The sequence below is a fragment of the Myotis nattereri genome (genome assembly GCF_964212035.1).
Source record: "Myotis nattereri genome assembly, chromosome: 12".
NCBI classification, from domain to species: domain Eukaryota; kingdom Metazoa; phylum Chordata; class Mammalia; order Chiroptera; family Vespertilionidae; genus Myotis; species Myotis nattereri.
In genome coordinates this window covers 51,077,015-51,099,861 of record NC_138087.1, presented here as the reverse complement: position 1 = coordinate 51,099,861, position 22,847 = coordinate 51,077,015, and the positions used below count along the sequence as shown (strand labels likewise).

The 22,847-nt window shown below is 37.7% G+C and overlaps 1 protein-coding gene across 3 annotated transcripts in view; it reads right to left on the bottom strand.

Moving 5' to 3' along the window:
- NAA35 (N-alpha-acetyltransferase 35, NatC auxiliary subunit) overlaps positions 1–22,847 on the bottom strand; it is a 48,687-nt gene that overhangs the window by 496 nt on the left and 25,344 nt on the right. For all 3 annotated transcript variants that reach the window (XM_081102967.1, XM_081102969.1, XM_081102968.1), the window contains exons 12-22: positions 19,846–20,024; positions 15,264–15,323; positions 13,494–13,600; positions 10,700–10,766; positions 8,706–8,804; positions 7,714–7,892; positions 6,112–6,248; positions 5,031–5,098; positions 3,861–4,001; positions 3,346–3,468; positions 646–726 (exon numbers count right to left, since the gene is read on the bottom strand). In XM_081102967.1, the coding sequence (XP_080959093.1) occupies positions 646–726; positions 3,346–3,468; positions 3,861–4,001; positions 5,031–5,098; positions 6,112–6,248; positions 7,714–7,892; positions 8,706–8,804; positions 10,700–10,766; positions 13,494–13,600; positions 15,264–15,323; positions 19,846–20,024 (1,241 nt within the window). The remainder of the gene's footprint in view (positions 1–645; positions 727–3,345; positions 3,469–3,860; positions 4,002–5,030; positions 5,099–6,111; positions 6,249–7,713; positions 7,893–8,705; positions 8,805–10,699; positions 10,767–13,493; positions 13,601–15,263; positions 15,324–19,845; positions 20,025–22,847) is intronic.

Below are 22,847 nucleotides of genomic sequence, written 5' to 3'. Positions count from 1 at the left end.
CTAGAAAACAAGCTGACATCTTTAGAGAATAGTTAAAGGAAAAGGGACTTAAAACACAGGAAGAAGTCACGGGTCAGCACATTTTTTAGTTCCAGGGTCACTGAGAGTGCTGAGCAGTTACATGAGAGTCACTGGTAAAGCCGGGCGGGAGAGGAGATAGAAAAGCAATGGGAGTGAACAAACAGCAGTACATATAATGGGCAGATGCCACCGCAGATGCTTCAGTGGTTGGCTTCCAAGGAGATGGAGAACCTCTGTGTTGAGTATTTACATAGCACTGATGATAAAATACTACCAAGGAAGCATCCATCTCCTGAACCATTAAAAATATCTTATTAAAGCATCCATTTCTAAAGACTTTTTAAATACCTCTCCCATATATGTATGTATACACATTTTCTTTTTTTTATCCCAAGTCATCCAGTAATTTGCAGAGTGGGAATAGGGGAATGAAAAGGCAGACTTGAAATTTTAAGTTAACAGAACCTATGTTTCAAGTCAAAAGGGCAAGCTCTAGTCTATTTTCTTTTTCCTGCTTCTGATCCTTTTTTGAGTGCTTAATTTTTTTAGAATGAAACACCTTATTGAAAAAAGTGAAGTTCTATGATAATTTAGGATCATTTATTTTCCCCACAATGTTCTTACCTTAGATTCCTTTTTGTGTCCTCCTGCCAGTAACTTCATAACCACAAAATTGGGTTTGGCAACCTTTAAAATTCTATTGACCTAGACAATGAGCAACATTAAGCTATCAAAACAAAATTTACAATCAAAATGTCTTATTACAGATACTAATAGGAACTTTGCACATTTAAGTGTTGATACTTTATTAAATATAGGCAATTTAAAAATAGATTTCTTTTAGTAACACAGAATCCTATTTTAGTCAACTCTGAAAACATCAAAGGGCTACCGTAGCTTGCTCTCATGAGAACAAAAGAACACTGAGCTGCAAAGACAACGCCATGGAGGCGGCCATGGACTCGAGTCAGGCTGTCTGCTTACAAATTCTAGCTTTGCCGTTTACTAGCTATGAAATCTCTGGCAAGGTCCCTACCTCTCTTCCTCAGTTTCTTTACCTGTGAAAATGGGGATAATTTTCCCTATCCCGCCAGGATCTGTTGTAAAGATTAAATGAGTTCATTTATATTATGACCTGAGAACCAGGCCTCACAGGTAGTAAGTATCCTGTAAGTGTTAACTGTTATTTCTATCACTGTCTAAAAAGCGTCACGCCAACACATGAATACCAATGGGATGTGCAACTTGAAGGAAAAAGTTCTGTCATCTTGCTGACCCCTCAGGAAACACACTTCACTATAACTTTAAGAAACACTCCTCAGCTCCAAATCACACAGCCACCTGCCCTGGTGACAGCTCCATTTAGGTGGCGTGTCCAAAACAGCTCAACTCCCAGCTCTGCCACCCCGCCTGCTCCACCTGCATCTTCCTCATATAACTCCATCCATCCAGGTGTTCAGGCCAAAAACTTTGGAGTCATCCTTGACTCCATATCCAATCCATCAACCAACTCTGCAGGCTTGACCTTAAAATACATAGAGAACGCGATCACTTCTGATCACCTCCACTGTCACCACCAGCTCTCACCCGGGATACTGCTGTGGCCTACTACCTGGCTCCCCTGCTTCTGCTGGCCCCACTACAGTCTATTTTCAGCCAAGTGACCACAATGATCCTTTGAACACAGACCTGGTCACTCCTCTGTTTGAAACCCTCTAACAACTCACCCCTTGTTTGCCCCTTGAAGAACATCAGTCCTTGGCTGTTCTTTAAATAGTCCAGGCACACTCCTGCCTCATCACACCTTTACACACGCGGATCCCACTGCCTAGAAGGCTCCATCCCTACCTGGCCACATGATTTGCTTCTTCACCTTCCAGGATTTGCTCAAAGGCCACCTTATTAAAAAATGCCTCACCTCCTCTTCTTCTTATCTCCTGTAGCAGTCACTATCCCATTCCTAGCTTGATTTTTTCTTCATAATACTTAGGATCTAATATACTATTTTACTTATCTTTTCATTTATTTACTTATTGTCTGCAACCCACCACTCTCCTCAACACAGGAGGGCTGGGATTTTTGTCCCTTTTTCACTGTTGGAATCTACCACAGTGTCGGAGGCATAGGAGGCACTAAGGAAATACTTGAATAAGTGAAGTCCACTACTAGTAAAATAAATAGGCTGTTTTTTATTATAGGTACCTTCCTCTAATTTGTATACTCCCCCCCCCCCTTTTTTTTATTACATCATTATACTAGTATGTGAATTAAAAAAAGAAAAAAAGTTGTCTCCTTTCCATCCCTGTTCCCTGACACTCCCTCTCAAGAAGCACACACTGTTATTCTAATTTCTATTATCTTTCCAGAAGTATTATATATATTATATAATACTTGCCCCTTTTGACTGAAATGGCAACATACTATATAGTTTACTACCTTGCCTTTTAAACTTCTTGTATTCTAAAGAATGTTCCATTACAGTGCATAAAGGTCTTCCTTGTCCTTTCAAAAGCTGCACAATATTTCATTGTATGACGTGTCTTAAGGTATTTTACAGTCCCCTGTTGGAGAACACTACTTCCTTCATTTTCTTGCTATTAGAAATCCTGCTGTGATGAATACTCTTGTATATTCGTCACTTCCCTTACTTTCCACATGTGCACATGTATCTGTAGAAAAACCCTAAGAAGTAGAACTGCTGAGCTACCTTTCCATGGAGGTTGTACTGAGATATACTCCCCGCAAATGGTGTATGATACAGGTACTCATTTTACAGAAGAAATGCATTTCAATAAAAGTAGGTATACAGCGAATTGTGAAAATTATGAAAACCTGAAACTTAATATGTACAACCTCTGTAAAATGGTATTTTAAAATAAAGTCATCAAAAACAATAGTCTTTATTTTATATGGTCAAGGGGATAAGGTGGTTTTCACTTCCTGTGATAACTAACCAGATCATTTTTCAGATTTAAGATTTATGTGATTATATTTGAATACAGTAAACTATAGATTAAAATATTTTAAACATTAACATTTCTAACAAGCCAGATCTTATTTCTATTCTTCACAGCTCTAACTCATAATTTCTCCTTGCACTGATTTCTAAATTTACCCATAGGAGGTATTTACATCACCTCTCATCAAATAATTTTAAGTCTGACAAGGTTAGGTCAAGAAAGCCATTTGAAATCCGGGGCAGAAACATGACAGGCTTCCTTTATGAATACCATGAAGTTCACTTTTACACTTAAACTGCTATTCAGTGGTAAGATTTGTACTCCCAACCAGTCTTTCCCTGTAGTCACTGAGACTGAGCCTTACCTCGTGGTCAGGGTTCGGGAGGTTCTCCAGGATCATTTTGGCCTGCTGGAAGTGTTTGCTAGCTGCCACGTACAGTTCTGGAGACTGGGGGGGAGGGCTGTATTTATTGAGGTCAGACATTTCCTAAAGGGGGAAACACTATTATTCAAAACATGTTTAATATGAACAACTCTAAAAAAAACCTTTTTAAATTAAAGGATTCTACATTGACCATCCATTCCTATATAGACACCTAAGCAAACACTCAGCATGTCCCTATTTTTTCCTAGGTAATATTAAATTCTTAACCTTCAAATACTGCCTCATATTATTCTCATTCTTAAATAATGTTAAACATGATGATAGTATCCCAAAAAAGCCAAATAATTTTGACACTATTTAAATTGCCATTTTCTTACTCTGTCCCATTAGTCCAACAACAGTCTGATTTTAGTATTTTAACGAAGTGGCTCGGTACAAACATCTCTAAGACCTAAGACTAAATATTTTACAGTGACTTTAGTGAGCACGTTCACCTTGAACTGCAGATAGTGTACTGGGGGTGGTGTCATTACGCTGTTGAATGGAGCAAATCTGTGCTCATATCGAACTTGTTCACTATCAAGCTCAAACTTGGGTTTTCGTACTTTGCCATCCATGTCAAATGCTACCATGGTCTACAGGAAAAAAGAGAATGAGGAAATATATATCAATATGAAAAAGTAAACATTCTCATTAATTCAGAATAGAAAACAAGAAACAACTATTTACAGATATCTAAAACAACTTAAGGCTCAGAAATCAAACAGGAAGAGAAAAACTGGCTTTAGTGTTTACTTTTATGTCATGTGTCTTTATTTTTAAAAAAATATATATTTTATTAATTTTTTACAGAGAGGAAGAGACAGGGATAGAGAGTTAGAAACATCGATCAGCTGCCTCCTGCACACTCCCTACTGGGAATGTGCCCACAACCAAGGTACATGCCCTTGGCTGGAATCGAACCTGGGACCCTTCAGTCCGCAGGCCGACGCTCTATCCACTGAGCCAAACCGGTTAGGGCTCATGTGTCATCTTTAATAGGTTTTCAAGGCCTAGTGTTGATATTACTATTTTTCCCAGTGAAATTATACCATATGCACATTATTTTCCGCTTCAAGTGAAAGTTTCTGAAGAAACATGTAGGCATATAAATTTTTATAAGAAAAGGAGTCCATGTTCTTTATATTTTAATGTGTTACCAATAAAGTTAGGACTCAGTACTCACTCCACCTCCTTGAAAATGCCTGCGTTTGCTTAAGCCATTCATTGTGGAGCCCGCCCCCTTCCTAATACACCCCTAAAAGATCCAAACCCCATCTCTTTCAAGAAACCTTTGCTGATCATCAATCAGAAGTAAACTCTTCCTTCTCTGATTATCTGTGTCACACAAGTCACCTGGCCTGTCATTAATAAGGATCTGAGACAAGGATCACATCTGATTAGACTTGGTATTCTGCCAGTACAAGATATCTGGCATAACATGGGCTCAAATATTTGGTAAACAACTCAATGAAAACAACTAGACTTGGAAAAAAGGTTTCTAGCAGATGTTTAACATAGGTGAAATTAGAACCTGGAAAAAATCACAGAGAGTCAATTTGAACTAAACTACATGATAGCAGTGTAGTTAAAAAGCAAAAAGAACTCTATTTTCAACAACTTACCTTAAACATTCCAGCACACATGTTCTGATAGGCCTGGCTCATTGTGATTTCTCGGCTCAAAGGGCGAACTGTAATTAGAAGGAAAATCACCTGTACTCTTCACCTTCCTCTTGCATTACTGCAGGATAAAATCTAATTTTTTAAAAATCTTCCATGTTTACTAAATTAAAATTTTGAATAGTTTGTTCCCACAGGCTACATTTTATTTTATGGTCCAAAACTACAAATAATAAAATATAACTTAAAGACTAAATAAAAATTATGTTCCTTGAATGGTTAATACTAAAGAATTCTAAAGTAATTTGAACTTCTGAATTCGTCATAGAGAGATTTAACGTTTTTTTTTCTATATATAATATGGTATGTTTAGTCCCAAATGCTGTGATAAATGATGTTTCTTTTTTAATTTTTATTTTTCAATTATAGTTTATGTTCAAAGTTATGTTGTATTAGTTGCCTGTGTATATAGCATAGTGGTTAGACAATCATATACTTTACAGAGTTCTCCCCATATTTCCAGTACCCACCTGGCACCACACATAGTTAAGAGACTTCTTAAAGAAGAAGCCCATGAACGGTCATTTAATAGCCCACCCAAACTGTTAAAATCTGATGGAAATACAAAGAAGTATTTTGTAACGATTGTAGCAATATCTGTACCCTTCCACTAGTCACTAGTGACTAATGAGACAGTCCCTTTGAAACAGTTCTTTCTCCTCATGGTCCCCGAGTGTTGTGCCAAGGTGCTAGTTATCCTGTGCTGACTCTAAGAGCACAGCTCCAGATCTGCCTCTCTCCTGAGCTGCCAGCCTTCTGTCCAAAGATCAGAGACCTGCTGTCTTGCGCCTTAACTAAATTGCTTGCATGGTCTATGTGCTACTTCTTGTCCTAAGGTCCTCTGACACATGGAATTGCAAAGAAAGGAACCAAAAAGCCTTGTATCATTAAGTTTGGGACTCTTTTTCTTATACTTCTAAAGAGAAGATGAGAATTAAAATATTATGACTAAGTCACCCATTACAAGGGACAGAAGTGTCTCCAATATTACTTATTTCTTAAGTTTAGAAATAATCCACAGCACCTTTCTTCTTTTTCTTTGTCTTTTTACTGCTACGGCCCTTCTGCTGTTCTTCCATTATCCGTTCCTCTGCCATTTGAGAGCCATCAGCACGACTTAATGTCGACATCAACCATGCATAAAGGAATTCAGACAGATACCTTATAGAATAAAAATGTTAGTTAACAGTGGGTGTCTAAATGAGATAGCTTTATCAACACATGTATTAATACTGATAAAGAGATATTTTTCATAATGCTAAAAAAGTCTTTTAAAAATAGGTTATCCAATTAGATAATTGATAGATCTTAGGTCAGATCAATTAGACTAGAAATCAGCATTACAAGTAATTAACTTTCCGTTTCTTGTAGCCATCTATGTTGCCACACAATACTGGAAAATTTCTTTAATTCCCTACAACATGCGTTTTACAACTTTACAAAAGATTTCTTGATAATGATGTGTATATGTAAATCAAATTAATGCACATTACATTGGTTTTACTGTATCAGGACACGTTCACCTCAACCTATTAAATTTTTCCCCCCCGTTAATTACAAAAGAAAGCAAGTAAGTCCAAGCCAAGAGCACAAAAGCTTCTAATTAGCTACCTCAAACCACAAAGAACTTGAGCATTTTCTCCTATAAACTGTCTTGTCTACTATGAGTTAACAAAATGTAACCCAAGTATCTATACCAAGACCTTTTGGTAAGAGTTATCTATTGAAATGTTGGAGAATATACTAAATATTTTTCTCATATCACTATAGTTGATGCTCAAATTTAATTTTCATAGTCAAGAGCTTTCTATTAAAGAACCCTTAGCGCCATGATAAAAAACCTATGTCAACTGCATGGAAGAGAATTACTTTCATTCCTTCATAGAGTTACTCCAAGGAATATACAGTATCTTAATTATAAATAAAATAATCTTGAATGAGTTAAAAAGATGAACTATATTAAGATTTAATATACTAAACTTGGTTGTTTGTGATGAGCAGTAATAGATTATTATTATTTAAAAATTACCACACAATTTGCCAGACTAAGAAAAAGATTTAAGATGACTCAATTCATTAGCTCACAATTTTCTCTCTTTTTCCTGCCCCCCATGTGTCCAGAACATGAACCAGGCATGGGCACAGACCAAAAGCCAAGCTGGGATAAACAAGGAGTGACTTTGTCCCTGGCTGAAATTCATTTTATTCTATGACAGTTTTTCCATGCCTAAAATATTCTCAAGCATTCTCTTACTAGCTTTTGTTATCTCTAAGTGAAAGCAGAGAACTACTCTGTTGAGGATCATCTCTCATCAGCTTCTTTAAACCACCTGAAACAAGTCCTCAGGGATGCAGTTTGCAAATGATAACCTCAGCCTTGATTTCTTCTCAGAAGAATGATCTGGTTCAAATTTTGAACTTTAATTCCAATAAGTATAATACATAGCCAGTAGCAACCAGCATCACTGAAATTAGGCCAAAATGTGTATTATTTTTTTCCCTTAGAAATAGATAAGCGCTCTTCCAATTGTCCCACAGCTAAAATTAAAATACACAAATGAAAAAAGTACCCTAAAATTATATTCTACAGATGCTCTCTCAGATCTTTCCTATCCCACCCACTTACCAATATATGTAGTAGTACTCGTGCATGCTGTAGAGCTCCAATTCAAAGCCACTGAGAAGATACTGTATCATAATTCTGAGGTTATGGTAAAGGACCCAGGTACCTAAACAGGCCAAATGTTGCCTTTGGGGTTCCTGTTTCAACAGCATGGTGTGAAGAGCCGCATCAACCTTCTCTGCCTATCAGAATAAAATATCGTAATACTTTCTTTTTAAGTAAAGAGAGAATTTAAAATAAACAGCTAAAAACAGCATGAGCAGAAAATGAAAATCTTGCCACTAAAAGAACTCATACTTATAAAAGTAGTTTTGGTTAAGTTTATATTCAAACTTTTCATTTCACAATGGATAACATTTAGCTAAATAGTCCTTTAAGCTAAAAAGACATCCAATAGGCCAAAAATAAAAGTAATTGATTTCAGGTCTTTAGTTATATTTTCAATTAATATTGCTGCTGCTCACAAATTTACTCTAAGGTTAATATGTAATACATTTTTATGTTAATGTGAACTTGCTATAAAATTATAGTTATACATATATTTTATAGCTTATCCTGATTACCAAATAATTCAGCTTTAATTATTGTTCTGTTTCTTTTAAAAAACATATAAATATCTTTTTGATTTCAGAGAGGAAGAGAAAGAGACAGAAACATCACTGATGAGAGAGAATCACTGATTGGCTGCCTCCTGCACATCCCCTATTGGGGATCAAACCTGCAACCCAGGCATGTGCCCTGACCAGGAATTGAACCATGACCTCCTGCATAAATGGATGCTCAACCACTGAGTCACTGTGGCCTGGGCTTGTTGTGTTACTTTCTGCAAACTCTTACTTTGGTATATGAAACTGTTACATTGTAAGTGAAAAGAGAATTCACCATAGTGAAAAATTAAATAGTCAAAATACTGTTCCAAAGAATTGTTTTAAAAGTTTGTTCAAGTTATATGAATTGCTGAATTTTAGAAGGAAGGGTTACTTGTTGGCTCTTACCTCATCCTGCAAGGTAGCAAATTCCTCAAGAATATGACCAAGCTTGTCTCTCTGTCGAGCCCTATTATGCCCATGGATCTGAATAAGACTACAGAAAGGCTGCAACACATTAAAATTTGTTAACCGTCAATATGAAATTTCCTGATAATATAGAAAATTAACATTCCAAGTTTCCAAAATCCGGTTTAAGGAGAAAAAAATACTGTGCATATAAGAATCATGCCTATGTGTATTTTTACACAGGTGTTTTTGAGGAACTCAACACCAGGATTTATCAATAGCTAGAAGAAAGTGGCTATTTATGAAACTTGTTTGCATATGACAAAAATGTCTTCCTTTAATCTTCAGATATCATCCCACAATTTAAAGAGGGGTTTCTTTTGTGCTTATTTCAAGGCAAAAGGCACTGTTCAAGGCTGACACATCTGTGCTGCTTTAAATATACCAGAATGCCTAATAATTATAATACTTGGTAATGGCTAATAACTATAAACTCTAAGTTGTTCTGTTCCTAATCTATACAGTAGCCTATATAATAAAAAGCTAATATGCAAATCGACCAAACCACGGAACAACCGGTCACTATGATGCGCACTGCAGACGCTCAACGCAGGAGCTGCCCCCTGGTGGTCATTGTGCTCCCATAGGGGGAGCGCCACTCAGCCAGAAGCCAGGCTCATGGCTAGCGAGCGCAGCAGTGGCAGTGGGAGCCTCTCTCGCTTCTGCGGCAGTGCTAAGGATCCCTCGGGGGGATGTCCGTCTGCTGGCTTAGGCCCACTCTGAAGAGGGCACAGGCCGGGCTGAGAGACCCCCCCCCCACAGTGCATGAATGTCATGCACCGGGCCTCTAGTCCTATATAATAAAAGCCTAATATGCAAATTGTCCTCTCGACCAGGAGTTCAACTGGGGGGTAGGGCCAGCTGGCCAATGGCCCGTGACCCCTCACCCTGGCTGGCTCCCCCTCCCCGATTGGGGGTGGGGCCGGCCAGCAGCCAACCTCCCATGTCCCCTTCTCCCAGCCAGCCCAGCCTGATTGGCCTGGGCCAGCCGGACCCCACCTGTGCATGAATTCATGCACTGGGCCTCTAGTTCTCATATAAAATACTGTAACATTTCACTAATTGGGCAACAGACATGAACAGTAGGATGCTCTGATTTAAGAAGTATGAATCATAAGATTCAAGTATAATATTATTTTAATATGGTATACTTTGACAGATTATCTCATTTGATCACTAACTAGTCTATCCTCTTAAGAGGTATAGAGGCAGAATTAACACTGCACATTTTAAAAATCGGGAAATTTATACAAAAGTAAAGTGACCTCCCTGATGATGACAAAATATTAGTGATAAAAATGAAATCTGGTCTCTTTTGACCATACCATGCTGTCTTCATGTATGTATATGTGCATGTGTGTGTGTGGTTTAGTAATTGGAATTACTAAAAAGAGCTCTCTAAAAAGAGATTGTAATTAAATAAGAATGGCTTATAATAAACTTAATCCACCACAAGAGTTGTAAGTTTTCCTAATTCCTTGAGATTTGAAAGAAGTTTCTGATCTCATCTAAATTAATAATTTTACTATAATCCTGTTCATTAAGATAGTATGAGGATATGTGCCTGGGGATGTTACAAATATGCCTAGTTTATAAGGTCAAAAATAAGTAAAGATTTTGTGTCTATTTAAAAAACACACCAAAAAACAATGTGGACTGCTGTTTTCCCAGATGGGGGTAATAACCCGTTTCTGTGGTTCCTGAGGGTAGTAGTAAGAGGGCATCAAAAGTGCCTCTGTACCTGATAACCTGCCAGGAACACAATAGGTTATGATGCTATCAACTCAAGCATAAGAAGAGATACAAACTTTCTATGTAGTGAATGTGAATAAGAAATATTAGATGGAAAAATAGCACAAATTAATGCTACTAAAGGAATTATACCCCACAATTTTTAAAGTATCCATCACAACGTTCCAAACTGTAGTTCTTACCCGAACACAGTGAGTAACAAAGGAATCAATACAATCCTTAGCCTGGTGATTATTATATAGGCAGCACCTGTAAGATAATATCCATGTCATGAAACTCAAACTATTTGGGAACTACCATCAGAGATAACTATAGTTTAATAGGAACTAGATGTGGCAGACAGGGAGGAACCTGGCAAGGTCTGTTTAATCAAAGCTCTTTCCGTGTCCTGTTGTTAAAGATGGCCCAGCAAAACACCTATCAAACATTTGCTTTTCCATCTCCATGTGAATTGCCTTCCTCCTCTGTGAAGTCCCAAAGCTCTACCTCCCTTTCTCCTTAGCTCAAGATGGCACATAAAATGAGAGAAAGAAACGGAGTATTAGGCCTTGAGGGGCAAAGAAGAGAAGGATGACACTTTTTAAAAAATGTATGTTTTTATTGATTTCACTGAGAGAAAGGGAGTGGGAGGGAGAGATAGAAAAAGAGAATCATCAATCGGTTGCCTCCTGCATGCCTCTCACTGGGGATCGAGCCCACAACCCAAGCATGTGCCATAACCAGGAATTGAACCGTGATCTCCTGGTTCATGAATCGATATTCAACTACTGTGCCACACCGGCTGGGCAGCTGACTTTTTAAATAGACGGACCAGGGTAGCCCTCACTGAAGTGATACTGAATGGACCTCAAGGTAGTGAGGGGGCCAGGCCAGCCTTGGGAATTTTTGAGGAAAATGTTCTCCACTCCCATCCCTGTGTAAAGACCATGAGAGAACGTGTATGTTCCAGGAGGAGTAAGGAAACCAGTGTGGCTGAAGGAATGGAGGTGCAGGGAGGGAAGTAAGAGATGAGGTCAGGGAGGCATTATCAGGGGTCTAGATCAGAGCATATGGGGCCTCGAAGGCTCAGTTATAGACGGTGGCTTTTACTGTGAATGAAGTGATGAATATTAACCAAGCACCAAGGATGCTTAGGAATTTATTTCCTCCCAGTTAAGAAGCAGTCCTTAAATGAGAGGTGTCTGGGTAAATTCTCAAGTTCCCTTGCCTGAGTAGGACAACTCTGAGGGGTCACCAACACTGTCTCCAGAACTCCCCGACAGGACTGAACCGGAGGAATTACTCTCTATGGAGCACACGTTTGTGTGTAGGCTTTCTTTCTTTTCATGTCCCACTTGCCCAAAAATCTACTGGGTTTTCCTGGGAACACTACAATTACATTTACATGAATCTTTGTCTCAGGGTCTGCTTCTGGGGAATCCAAGCTAAGAAAGAAAGCTACTAGAAAGTTCTAAGTGAGATGTGGCATCATTTATTCAAGAAATTGGTTGCTGAACCACTAACTGTTATCTACATATATATAAAAGCCTAAGCAACCATCTAACCGTCCGGTAGCTATGACACGCACTGACCACCAGGAGGCAAACGCTCAATGCAGGAGCAGAAAGGCATGGAAACATGAAACAGACTGATGAATATCAGAGGAAAGGGGGGGAGGGCGGGAAAAGATTAACCAAAGATCTTATATGCATACTAGAGGCCTAGTGCACAGATTTGTGCACCAGTGGGGTCCCTCAGCCTGGCCTGTGGGGATCAGGCCGAAACTGGCTCTCTGACATTCCCAGAGGGGTCCCGAATTGCAAAAGGGCACAGGCCAGGCCAAGTGACCCCACTGGTGCACGAATCTCATACAACCAGTCTTCATACATACTGATTTCTTTGTTAAGAAATAGGCTCCTGCCCTAGCAGGTTTGGCTCAGTGGATAGTTTGGCCCACAGACTGAAGGGTCCCGATTTCAATTCTGGTCAAGAGCATGTACATGGTTTGCAGGCTTGATGCCCAGCCTTGGTCAGGGGCCATGTGGGAGGCAATTAATTGATCTCTCTCTCTCTCTCTCTCTCTCTCGCTCTCTCTCTCTCTCACATCGATATTTCTGTCTCTCCCCCTTCCTTCCACTCTTTCTAAAAATCAATGGAAAAATATCCTCAGGTGAGTAATAACAAAAAATAAAATAGACTCCTTTCTTCCTTCAGCCATGGAAAGTTCTCCTTATTTTCCAAAATACCAACTCAAATGATGATTCCTTCTGCCTGAAATACTTTCCAGCTTCTTATAGCAGCATGTTTTTTGGGGCAGTGACTCTGTCAGAACATAATTAAGAATCAATTATCTGCATTTTCTATTTCTATCTAGACTCAGCTCACTGAAAATAGACCTTGTTTTTTTTTGGTAATTATTTCCCAAAGCACCTAACAGTGCTTTAGACTCAGTAAGGGTCAAATGCAATTTACTGAATTTCTGATAACTCCTTGGAAGTTTTTCTTCTCTTACTGGACCTAATGTCAACTTCATAAAAACCTCAGTTTAAATCTAAACAACATGTATCTTAAATCAATTTTAACATGATCGAATTTTTTTTTTTTTATATAGATATTTAATTCCAACAGTTTTAATGCCTTGGTTAAAAAGGAGCTGGTCAGGCAATTTGGGCTTAGAAGAAACACATAGGGCCCTAGCTGGTTTGGCTCAGTGGACAGAGCATCGGCCTATGGACAGAAAGGTCCCGGTTCAATTCCGGTCAGGGGCACATGCCTGGGCTGTGGGCTTGATCCTCAGTAAGGGGGCATGCAGGAGGCAGCTGATGAATGATTCTCTCTCATCACTGATGTTTCTCCCTTTCCTTTCCTCTCTGAAATCAATAAATGTATATATCTTTATCTATATATCTATCCATAGATATAATTTTTTAAAATCGCCTTCTTTCTTAAAAAAAAAAACAAAAACACATATGTTATAAAACTTCCTATGATACTTACTTTGGGGAAAGCACTGGAGGACTGACAAAAGACCGAAGTGCATCTTTCACCATGTCTTGCATGAGGTGAGTTCCAAAGACCTTTTTGTTATCCACCAAGAAAGTGGTCTTAAAACAAATGTTATATATTAGTAATACTGCCACAAACTTGACCTATTGCACTTACAGCTGCCATTACTGTGACATGAGCATAATTTTTAAAATACCATAAAGTAAAAAGAGATTAAAATATTGAAAGTTGGTGGAAAATTTTTATAATCACTGTCTCCACAAGATATTACTTATTAATCCCGATTTAAGGTGTATTTGATGCAGGAGAATAAAAGTCTTTCAAGTCAAAAGTAGTAATTGCGAATTGTTCAAATCAACTGACTTGTCTAAATATGTCAAATGAGCTAATATGTAGGAATGGGCTTCATAAACTGTGTAATAGTTAAGTGGCTATACTTATTAAACTAGTCAATAATCTTTATTTCTAATGAATGCTTTGGAATATATACAACCTTTCCAAAATTGGATGAAACAATAGATTAAAAAGTACATTATTAAATTTAAAAGAAAATATTTAATAATAATTTGTATTTAATTTTCTCCCCTCAACCTTAGTGCCCTTTAATATTTACTATATTGTACCTTACTTGCTTTCCTAACACATCTGGGTTGTTTCCAGTTTTTGGTGATCATGAACCAAACAGTGTAATATTCACATACAGGTTTCCAAAACATCACATTCCACTTCTCTAGGGTAAACAAGTAGGAGTGGGATTTGTATATTACATTTTATAAGAATGTGCCAATTGCTTTCCAAAGTATCTGAAGCACTTCACATTCCCATAAGCATTACATCCTTACAAGCAGTTGATATTCTGTTTTTCTTTCTTTTTCTTTTTTAAAAGATATTCTGAAAAGTGGATAGTAGTATTTCATTGCAGTTTAATTTGCATTTCAGTAATATTAATGATGTTAAATATTTTACCATATTGAAGTGTTCAAACATTTTGTTCATTTTAAAAACTGGACTGTTTCTTTATTGTTATGCTTACAGAGTTCTTTATATGTTCTAGATTCAAGTCCTCTGTCTGGCAGTATTTACAAATATTTTCTCCCACTCTGTAGAGGCTCTTTATTTTCTTAAGTGTCTTCCACAGAATTACTAGACAGTTTTAAATTTATCAATTTAAGGATTATGCTTTTAATGTCACATCTGAGCACTCTCTGCCTTCTCTAAAGTCACAGAGACTTCCTCATTATCATTTTTTTTAAAAGTCCTATAGTTTCACATTTTACATTTAGGTTTATGATGTATTCTGAGTCAATTTTCCCCCCCATGTGCCTGTCCAATTTGCACCACCTGTTGTAAAAGACTACCATTTCTCTATTGATTTACCTTTGTGTTTGGTCAAAAATTTACAGTATTAATTTTATTTTCATTTTCATTCTAATTTAAGATTTCCTTTTTGATCCATGGGTTCCTTAGACATGTACTAATTCCAAATATTTAGAGAATTTTCCAGTTATCTTTCTGTTACTGATTACTCATTTAATTCCAAAATAGAGTGCAGATTTTATATCATTTTGTTTTAAAATTGAGGTATATTTTATGGCATGGGTATGATCTTGATGAATATCTAACACTCTAAATCAATGCTTCTAATTAAAAAATGTAACATTAACTGTGGAATATCCTATAGAAAGAAGTATCTACCTTTTGTTCCATCAATCACATAATTTGATGTTTAAATAAGTATTTTCAATACTAAGTGGAACTTACTTGTAATAGAGATCTTGAAAGAACACAAGGTGATTGTTCACTAAACTCACAGAAAAAATCCTAAGAGAGAAACAGAGAAAAAGTAATGTCAATAATGGATTACATAAAAGCAGAAAAACATCTGCAGAGAGAGTGTAATTTTTACTAGAAATAATATCCTACCAGAGTTAGCTAAAGATGTTCTCTAAATTGTCTAATTGTACCAATAACATTTTGGATAATTTTAGAGCCTCAATTTTTTAAAACAAACTGACCAATAGTATTGTGTGGATACTCATATTAAATTTGTACACCATAAAAATAACAGTAATAATTTACTAACTAATGACAGAGGTTTACTTCCTACCTCACATAAATAAATACCAAGTAAGTAGGCCAATTGGATTGGTATTACCAAATGACTGTTCCTGACGCTAGCGGAAGACCAAAAGATATGCTCAGAAAACTATAGATTGGTTTATACACAGACAGGAAAAAAGATAAGAAAGACACTGAAGTCTGGCTGGCGTGGCTCAGTGCTTGAGCATCAACCTATGAACCAGGATGTCACAGTTCAATTCCCGGTCAGGGCACATGCCTGGGTTTTAGGCTTGATCCCTAATGTGGGGTGGGCAGAAAGCAGCCAATTAATGGTTCTCTCTCATTACTGATGTTTCTTGCTCTCTCTCCCTCTCCCTTCCTCTCTGAAATCACATAATTTAAATACAAATATATATTTAAAACAACAACACTGAAATGTTAACATCTGTAGGTTATAAGATAGTAGGTATTTATCATCTTCATATTTTTCTGCATTTTGCTGGGTTAAAGAATGTACATTTTTAAGACTGGAGAGAGATAGCCACTGGAATACAGTACAATGACTATTTCCCTTTATCAACATTAAAATGTTATTTTACTTATCAATCTAATTGTTGTAAATTTTTTTATATTATTATTAAGTTTGAGTATTTTTAATGTTTATTGCTTTTTAAATGTGTGTGTTTATGTCCTATCCCAATTTTACATTTTGTTGCTTATCTTTATCTTACTGATATGTCCGCATTCTCTATAATCTGGCACTTTATCCTAATAACAAGCTTCTTATGCAGATCCAGTGGACCATTTGGTCCCTTATCCTTCCTCACTTTACTCTTGGCCTCTGCCACATGCCCCACTACCACTATTCTTCTGTCCCAAGCCTTCCAGGGATCCAGACTTTTCTCTGACTAGGCTTTTTCATGTCCAGTGCCAGCAGTTCCCCCAGCTCCATTCTATTATGGTATGTCATTATGCATTCACCCGTCTGACAAGGTAATCCATAATCTCCTGCCAGAATACAAATTCCAACGTTTGCATTACACTCTCTTATTCCAATTCACATTGATCTTTTTCTAAAACCCTACAATTAATCTGGTGAACACAAATAAGTACCTATGTAACAATTAAGGATCAGAAAAGTGGATACAGAAGAGTATCCAAAAAATCTCTATTTATTATCCAGATAAGTCACTAACCAATCTAATGAAGTTACAATGAATTACAAAATGAATTGGCTTATTCCTGTAATCTTTTCTATCTTTAAGATTCATGATTCTTAAGGACAGACTATTATAAAGTAAACAAATACAAAGGGGAGTAATAAAGACATAATCAGTGAAAGTTTCACTAAGGAATGAAGACTTACGCTGGGCTTTAATGACAAAGAATTAGTGGAAGGGAAAATAAAATTATTTTAAGACAGAACATAAACAAAAGCACAAATCTTCACTGACTATCAACTATGTCCCACAATTGCTGCTTAATTCTAGGAATGTAAGCTGGTTCATTTGTCCTCTCAGGAAACACAGGTACAGAAGAGGCCTGGAACCAATAAGGAAGACTCACAGAGGTATGACATGGAGCTAGGAATCATGTGTCTCAGCATGGAGGGGACAAATGCACATGTATGCGTAGCCACACAAAAGAAATTAGTGGGGAATGAGAATGAGGGAGAGAACCAAGATGGCGACATAGGTTAACGCCGGAGTTTGCTGCTTTGAACAACTACTTCAAAAGTGAAACTAAAAGACGGAGGGACATCACCCAGAACCACTGGAACGCTGGCTGAGTGGAAGTCCTACACCTAGGAGGAAAGAGAAACGCATACGGACACTCAGAGGAGGCGCAGTGCTGAAGTCAAATTCTGAGGTGCGGAGTGCGCGGAGCGGGCTGGCGGCGGAGGGCGCGGTTGGCGTTTTCAATCGGGAGGGAGTCGCAGACTCTGAGCTACAGATCCGGGCGAGTCTTTAGGGACCCAGACTCAAACGGGAGAAGCGGGTCTGCCTGGCTTTGGTCAGAGCGAGTGCAGCTTTCTCTCCGAGCTTTGCAGCCATTGCTGGGACTCAGAGAGGCAGAGCCCCTGGGGACAGGACTGAGAGCGGCCATAACTGCTCTCTCCAGCCCACCCTGTTGATCCTGTGCGACCCGCCCCGCCCAAGCCCTGCACAGACGCATTTGCCCGATAGCCTCAGGCAAACGCCAGATTAGCACCTCCCTAGAGGACAGAAGTTCTCTCACTGCTGACACAGCTGATTCTCATAGCCACTTGGCCTGGAGGTCAAACCCTCCCTGGAATTAGCTACAACAATCAAAATTTAACTATAAGACCACGAACAAAGACCACTAGGGGGTGCACCAAGGAAGCATAACAAAATGCGGAGACAAAGAAACAGGACAAAATTGTCAATGGAAGATATAGAGTTCAGAACCACACTTTTAAGGTCTCTCAAGAACTGTTTAGAAGCCGCCGATAAACTTAATGAGATCTACAAGAAAACTAATGAGACCCTCGATGTTATATTGGGGAACCAACTAGAAATTAAGCATAGACTGACTGAAATAAAGAATATTATACAGACTCCCGACAGCAGAACAGAGGAGCGCAAGAATCAAGTCAATGATTTGAAATGCGAGGAAGCAAAAAACACCCAACCGGAAAAGCAAAATGAAAAAAGAATCCAAAAATGCGAGGATAGTGTAAGGAGCCTCTGGGACAGCTTCAAGCGTACCAACATCAGAATTATAGGGGTGCCAGAAGATGAGAGAGAGCAAGATATTGAAAACCTATTTGAAGAAATAATGACAGAAAACTTCCCTCACCTGGTGAAAGAAAAGGACTTACAGGTCCAAGAAGCGCGGAGAACCCCAAACAAAAGGAATCCAAAGAGGACCACACCAAGACACATCATAATTAAAATGCCAAGAGCAAAAGATAAAGAGAGAATCTTAAAAACAGCAAGAGAAAGAAACTCAGTTACCTACAAGGGAATACCCATACGACTGTCAGCTGATTTCTCAACAGAAACTTTGCAGGCCAGAAGGGAGTGGCAAGAAATATTCAAAGTGATGAACACCAAGAACCTACAACCAAGATTACTTTATCCAGCAAAGCTATCATTCAGAATTGAAGGTCAGATAAAGAGCTTCACAGATAAGGAAAAGCTAAAGGAATTCATCACCACCAAACCAGGATTATATGAAATGCTGAAAGGTATCCTTTAAGAAGAGGAAGAGGAAGAAAAAGGTAAAGATACAAATTATGAACAACAAATATGCATCTATCAACAAGTGAATCTAAGAATCAAGTGAATAAATAATCCGATGAACAGAATGAACTGTTGATTATAATAGAATCAGGGACATAGAAAGGGAATGGACTGACTATTCTTGGGGGGAAAAGGGGTGTGGGAGATGCGGGAAGAGACTGGACAAAAATCGTGCACCTATGGATGAGGACAGTGGGTGGGGAGTGAGGGCGGAGGGTGGGGCGGGAACTGGGAGGAGGGGAGTTATGGGGGGGAAAAAAGAGGAACAAATGTAATAATCTGAACAATAAAGATTTAATTAAAAAAAAAAAAACAAACAAACAAAAAAAAGAAATTAGTGTAGTTATGTCTAAATATCAAGAATATTATTTTGCATATTTTCTACTTACCTACGAAACATAAATATCACTACAACCTTACCATTAACAAAATTCCACCTCTGAATGTTTTAATATTCCCAAAATAAAAGTATATTTTTCTGTATTTAAATCCATAAAAAAGATTAATCCAAAAACTGTTAACTTAAAAATGTACATACTCTTTTACCCAGCAACCTCACTGTTTAGGAATTTATCTTAAAGGGGAAGAAAGCACCTGATACAACGATTTACCTATAAAGATATCTGCCACAATATTGTTTATAATAGTAAAACAATGAAAAAGACTTAAATGCAATTCAATATGAACGGATTGAAAACAAAACGAAACACCTGATATATGCTTACTGTGGAATGCCATGTAGCCATTAATATAGAAATATATGTATTTGTTCACATGAAAAGACAGATATTCACAATATAAAGATTAATAATTAATGAAGTTTACCAAACACCATGATACAATTTTTTATATGAAGAAATATTGGTGCACATGCACACTTAAAAGCTTTTGAAGACAGAATCCAGGGTTCAAACTCCCATTTCTAAAACTTGGATGAATTACCTAACTTCTCTAGACTTTAGTTCCTTAATTTCTAAAATGAATAGTTATATTCCAGAATAGAGATTTGTACTTACCAGGATACAATGTAAATTTGTTAAATTGACCACCTCACAGACAGTTTTTATTCTATCTATTAATCTTGCAAAATAGTTGACCATTTCTTCCTTTTTAATTATTTTTGCATATCGAGGGAAGGTAGGTGGAAGTAGCCTCTGGTTAACCAGAGGCTCAAAGCCCATCATAATTGGATGATCTAAAAAGAAAAAAAAAAATTTCAATGTTTCTCAGAATTTTAAATCTCAAATACTACGAAAAGTAAAAATGGCCAGTTTTAAAAACATCTCCAAACAAATTCTAATCACAACATTGTCTAGATTTTATATTTAGACATGTGCCTATTTTATATTTAGGCATGTGCCTTTGACAATTAACATATCTATACACACATATTTTAAAATAGATAAGCATATTTAATAACCTAAAACTGTATTTCCTATCTACATGATGTTGGTAGTGGTGACAGAGAGGAGCTTCTACCTTCAAGCCAAGAATGGGATAAAATAGGGTTAATATAGTCCCTTTTTCTGACCACAGTAGTATGAAATCAGAAATGGAAAATCTACAAATATGTGGAAACTAAACAACAACACAGTTCTGAACTAATAGAAGAAATCAAAAGGAAATTAAAAATGTATCAAACCAAATGAAAACTGATACACAACATACCAAAACCGATGTGCTGCAAAAGTAGTTGTGACCGGGAAGTTTATAGCAATAAATGCAGATATTAAAAAATTAGAAAGACTTCAAATAAACAATCTAACTTTATACCCCAAGGAACTAGAAAACAAATTAAGCCCAAAGTTAGAAGGAAGGAAATATAATGATTAGAATGGAAATAAATACAAGAGACCAAAAAGCAACAGAAAATATTAACAAAACCAAGAACTGGTTTACCAGAAAGATAAACAAAATTGATAAACCTTTAGCTACACTCCTATATGTCTATTGGCTGGAGAATTTAGCTTACATTTAAAGTAACTGTCAATAGGTATGGAAATGCCATTGTCATTTTGTCAATTGTTTCCTGGTTTTGTAATTTTTTGTAATTCCTTTATTCTCTTTTTCCTTCTCTTGCTCTCTTCATTATTTGATAATTTTCTGTAGTGCGTATGCTTTGATTCTGTTCTTTTTTTCCTGTATATCTATAGGTTTTTGCTTTGTGGTTACCATGAGGTTTGCATAAAATACATTTGTAATAGTCTAAATTGATAACTTCAAACACACAAAAGCTACCTCTGCCACATTTCATATCTGATGTCACAATTTGCATCCCCCCCTTTAAAAAAATATTTTATTGATTTCAGAGAGGAAGGAAGAGGGAGGGAGAGAGAGAGAGAGAAACATCAATGATAAAAGATCAGCTGCCTCCTGCACGCCCCCTGCTGGGAATTGAGCCCACAAACCAGGCATGTGCCTTTGACAAGAATTGAACCGGGGACCCTTCAGTCCAGAGGCTAACACTGTATCCCCTGAGCAAAACCAGCGAGGGCACAATTTGCATCTTTTATATTGTACATCCATTAACAAAGTATTTTAAATACTTTTTATCTTTTAACCTTCAGACAAAAATTTTAAGTGATTTACCCACCACCATTACAACATTAGAGTATTCTGAACGAAACTAGTTGGCCCTTGGTATCTACAGGTTTTACATCCATGGATTCAACCAACCACAGATCAAAAACAGTACTCAATCCACACCTGGGAGTCTGCAGATGCAGGTTGACTGTATGCATTGTTCTACGCTATTTTATATGTGCATCCGTAGAGGATCCTGGAACCAATCCCTTGCTGATACAGAGGGATGGCTGTGTATATTTACTTTGAACAGTTTTATACTTTTCTGTTCTCAGCCCAGCCCAAGCTCCCTCTCAAACTTCTGTGATTGTCCATACCTCCTCTTCAGGTCTTAGAAATAGCTGAGATTGTGCCAACACCCATGAGTGTCCCAAAGTCAGCACCTACATGTAGGCTAATTAGAAGCTAAATCCTCAGGTAGCAGCTGGGGAAGTATATAGTTAAGCCCCTTTCCAGGCAGAAACTGGGAGATGGGCATTTTTGCTCAATTCTTCTGTGTGTATACCCATGGAGGAAGGGTGCTCCCACACCTGCTAACAACTGTTTCTTTGTTTTATAGGCCAGTGGGGCTCCTGAATGCAAGTGCAGTTGGTTAGTCGGGCCAGGTGATCGGGGCTTATCCAATGACTGACAGCTGCAAAGGCTTGAGCACCAGTGAGTGCAAGCTCCTTCCTGGGAGATACTGGTAACCGGGTTTTATTACTGCAACAAGTTGAAGTGAGAAGTTGGGAAAGGTGCCTGCTGGTTTTCCCAGTCTCAGGAAGATCTGATCCAGCCCCTAGATGCCTGCTAAACTGGAAGCCTGATCCTCAGGCAGCAGCTCTTACAGCATGCAATACAGTATGCAGGAGAACAGGGAGGAAACCTCTGTTTCTAAATAGCTTTTAAACTAGTTCACATGTCATTCGCATAATTATCATCCTCATTTTCTGAGGTACCTGGTATATAAAAATGAGGCTCTTGAGTGAATCCACAGTACAAACTGGTCTGTTCTTGACTTTGCTTATCAGTGGCTAAGAATTCAGTTATTTGGGGTCAGCTAGATCAATGTCCTCTGTTTCCCAGCTTCTAAAATTTTGTTGCTATTTTCTCCTTTCCCTGTTTATTCCTCTTTATTGAATATGCCTGGTTGAGTCAGGGAAGACTTTGTAATGGAGGTGATGATCTCTTAAAGAAGTGAAGCGGAGAGGTGACTAAGAAGAATGTACTGCTGACATCACAGCATGGTCACCAGACAGGGTAAATACTCAGAGCACAAACAGTAAGATATAGTACTGTTTTTTTTCTAGAAAAAAATTTAAAAGAAGGGAGCACACTTTGTAAGTCTATGGAGCAAAAACATTCTAAGGCCCAGAGAGATTTAATTAAATAAAATTTTAGCCAATGTCCATACTACCCATAGCAATCTGAATGGGAAAGAATGAAAAAGAGTAGG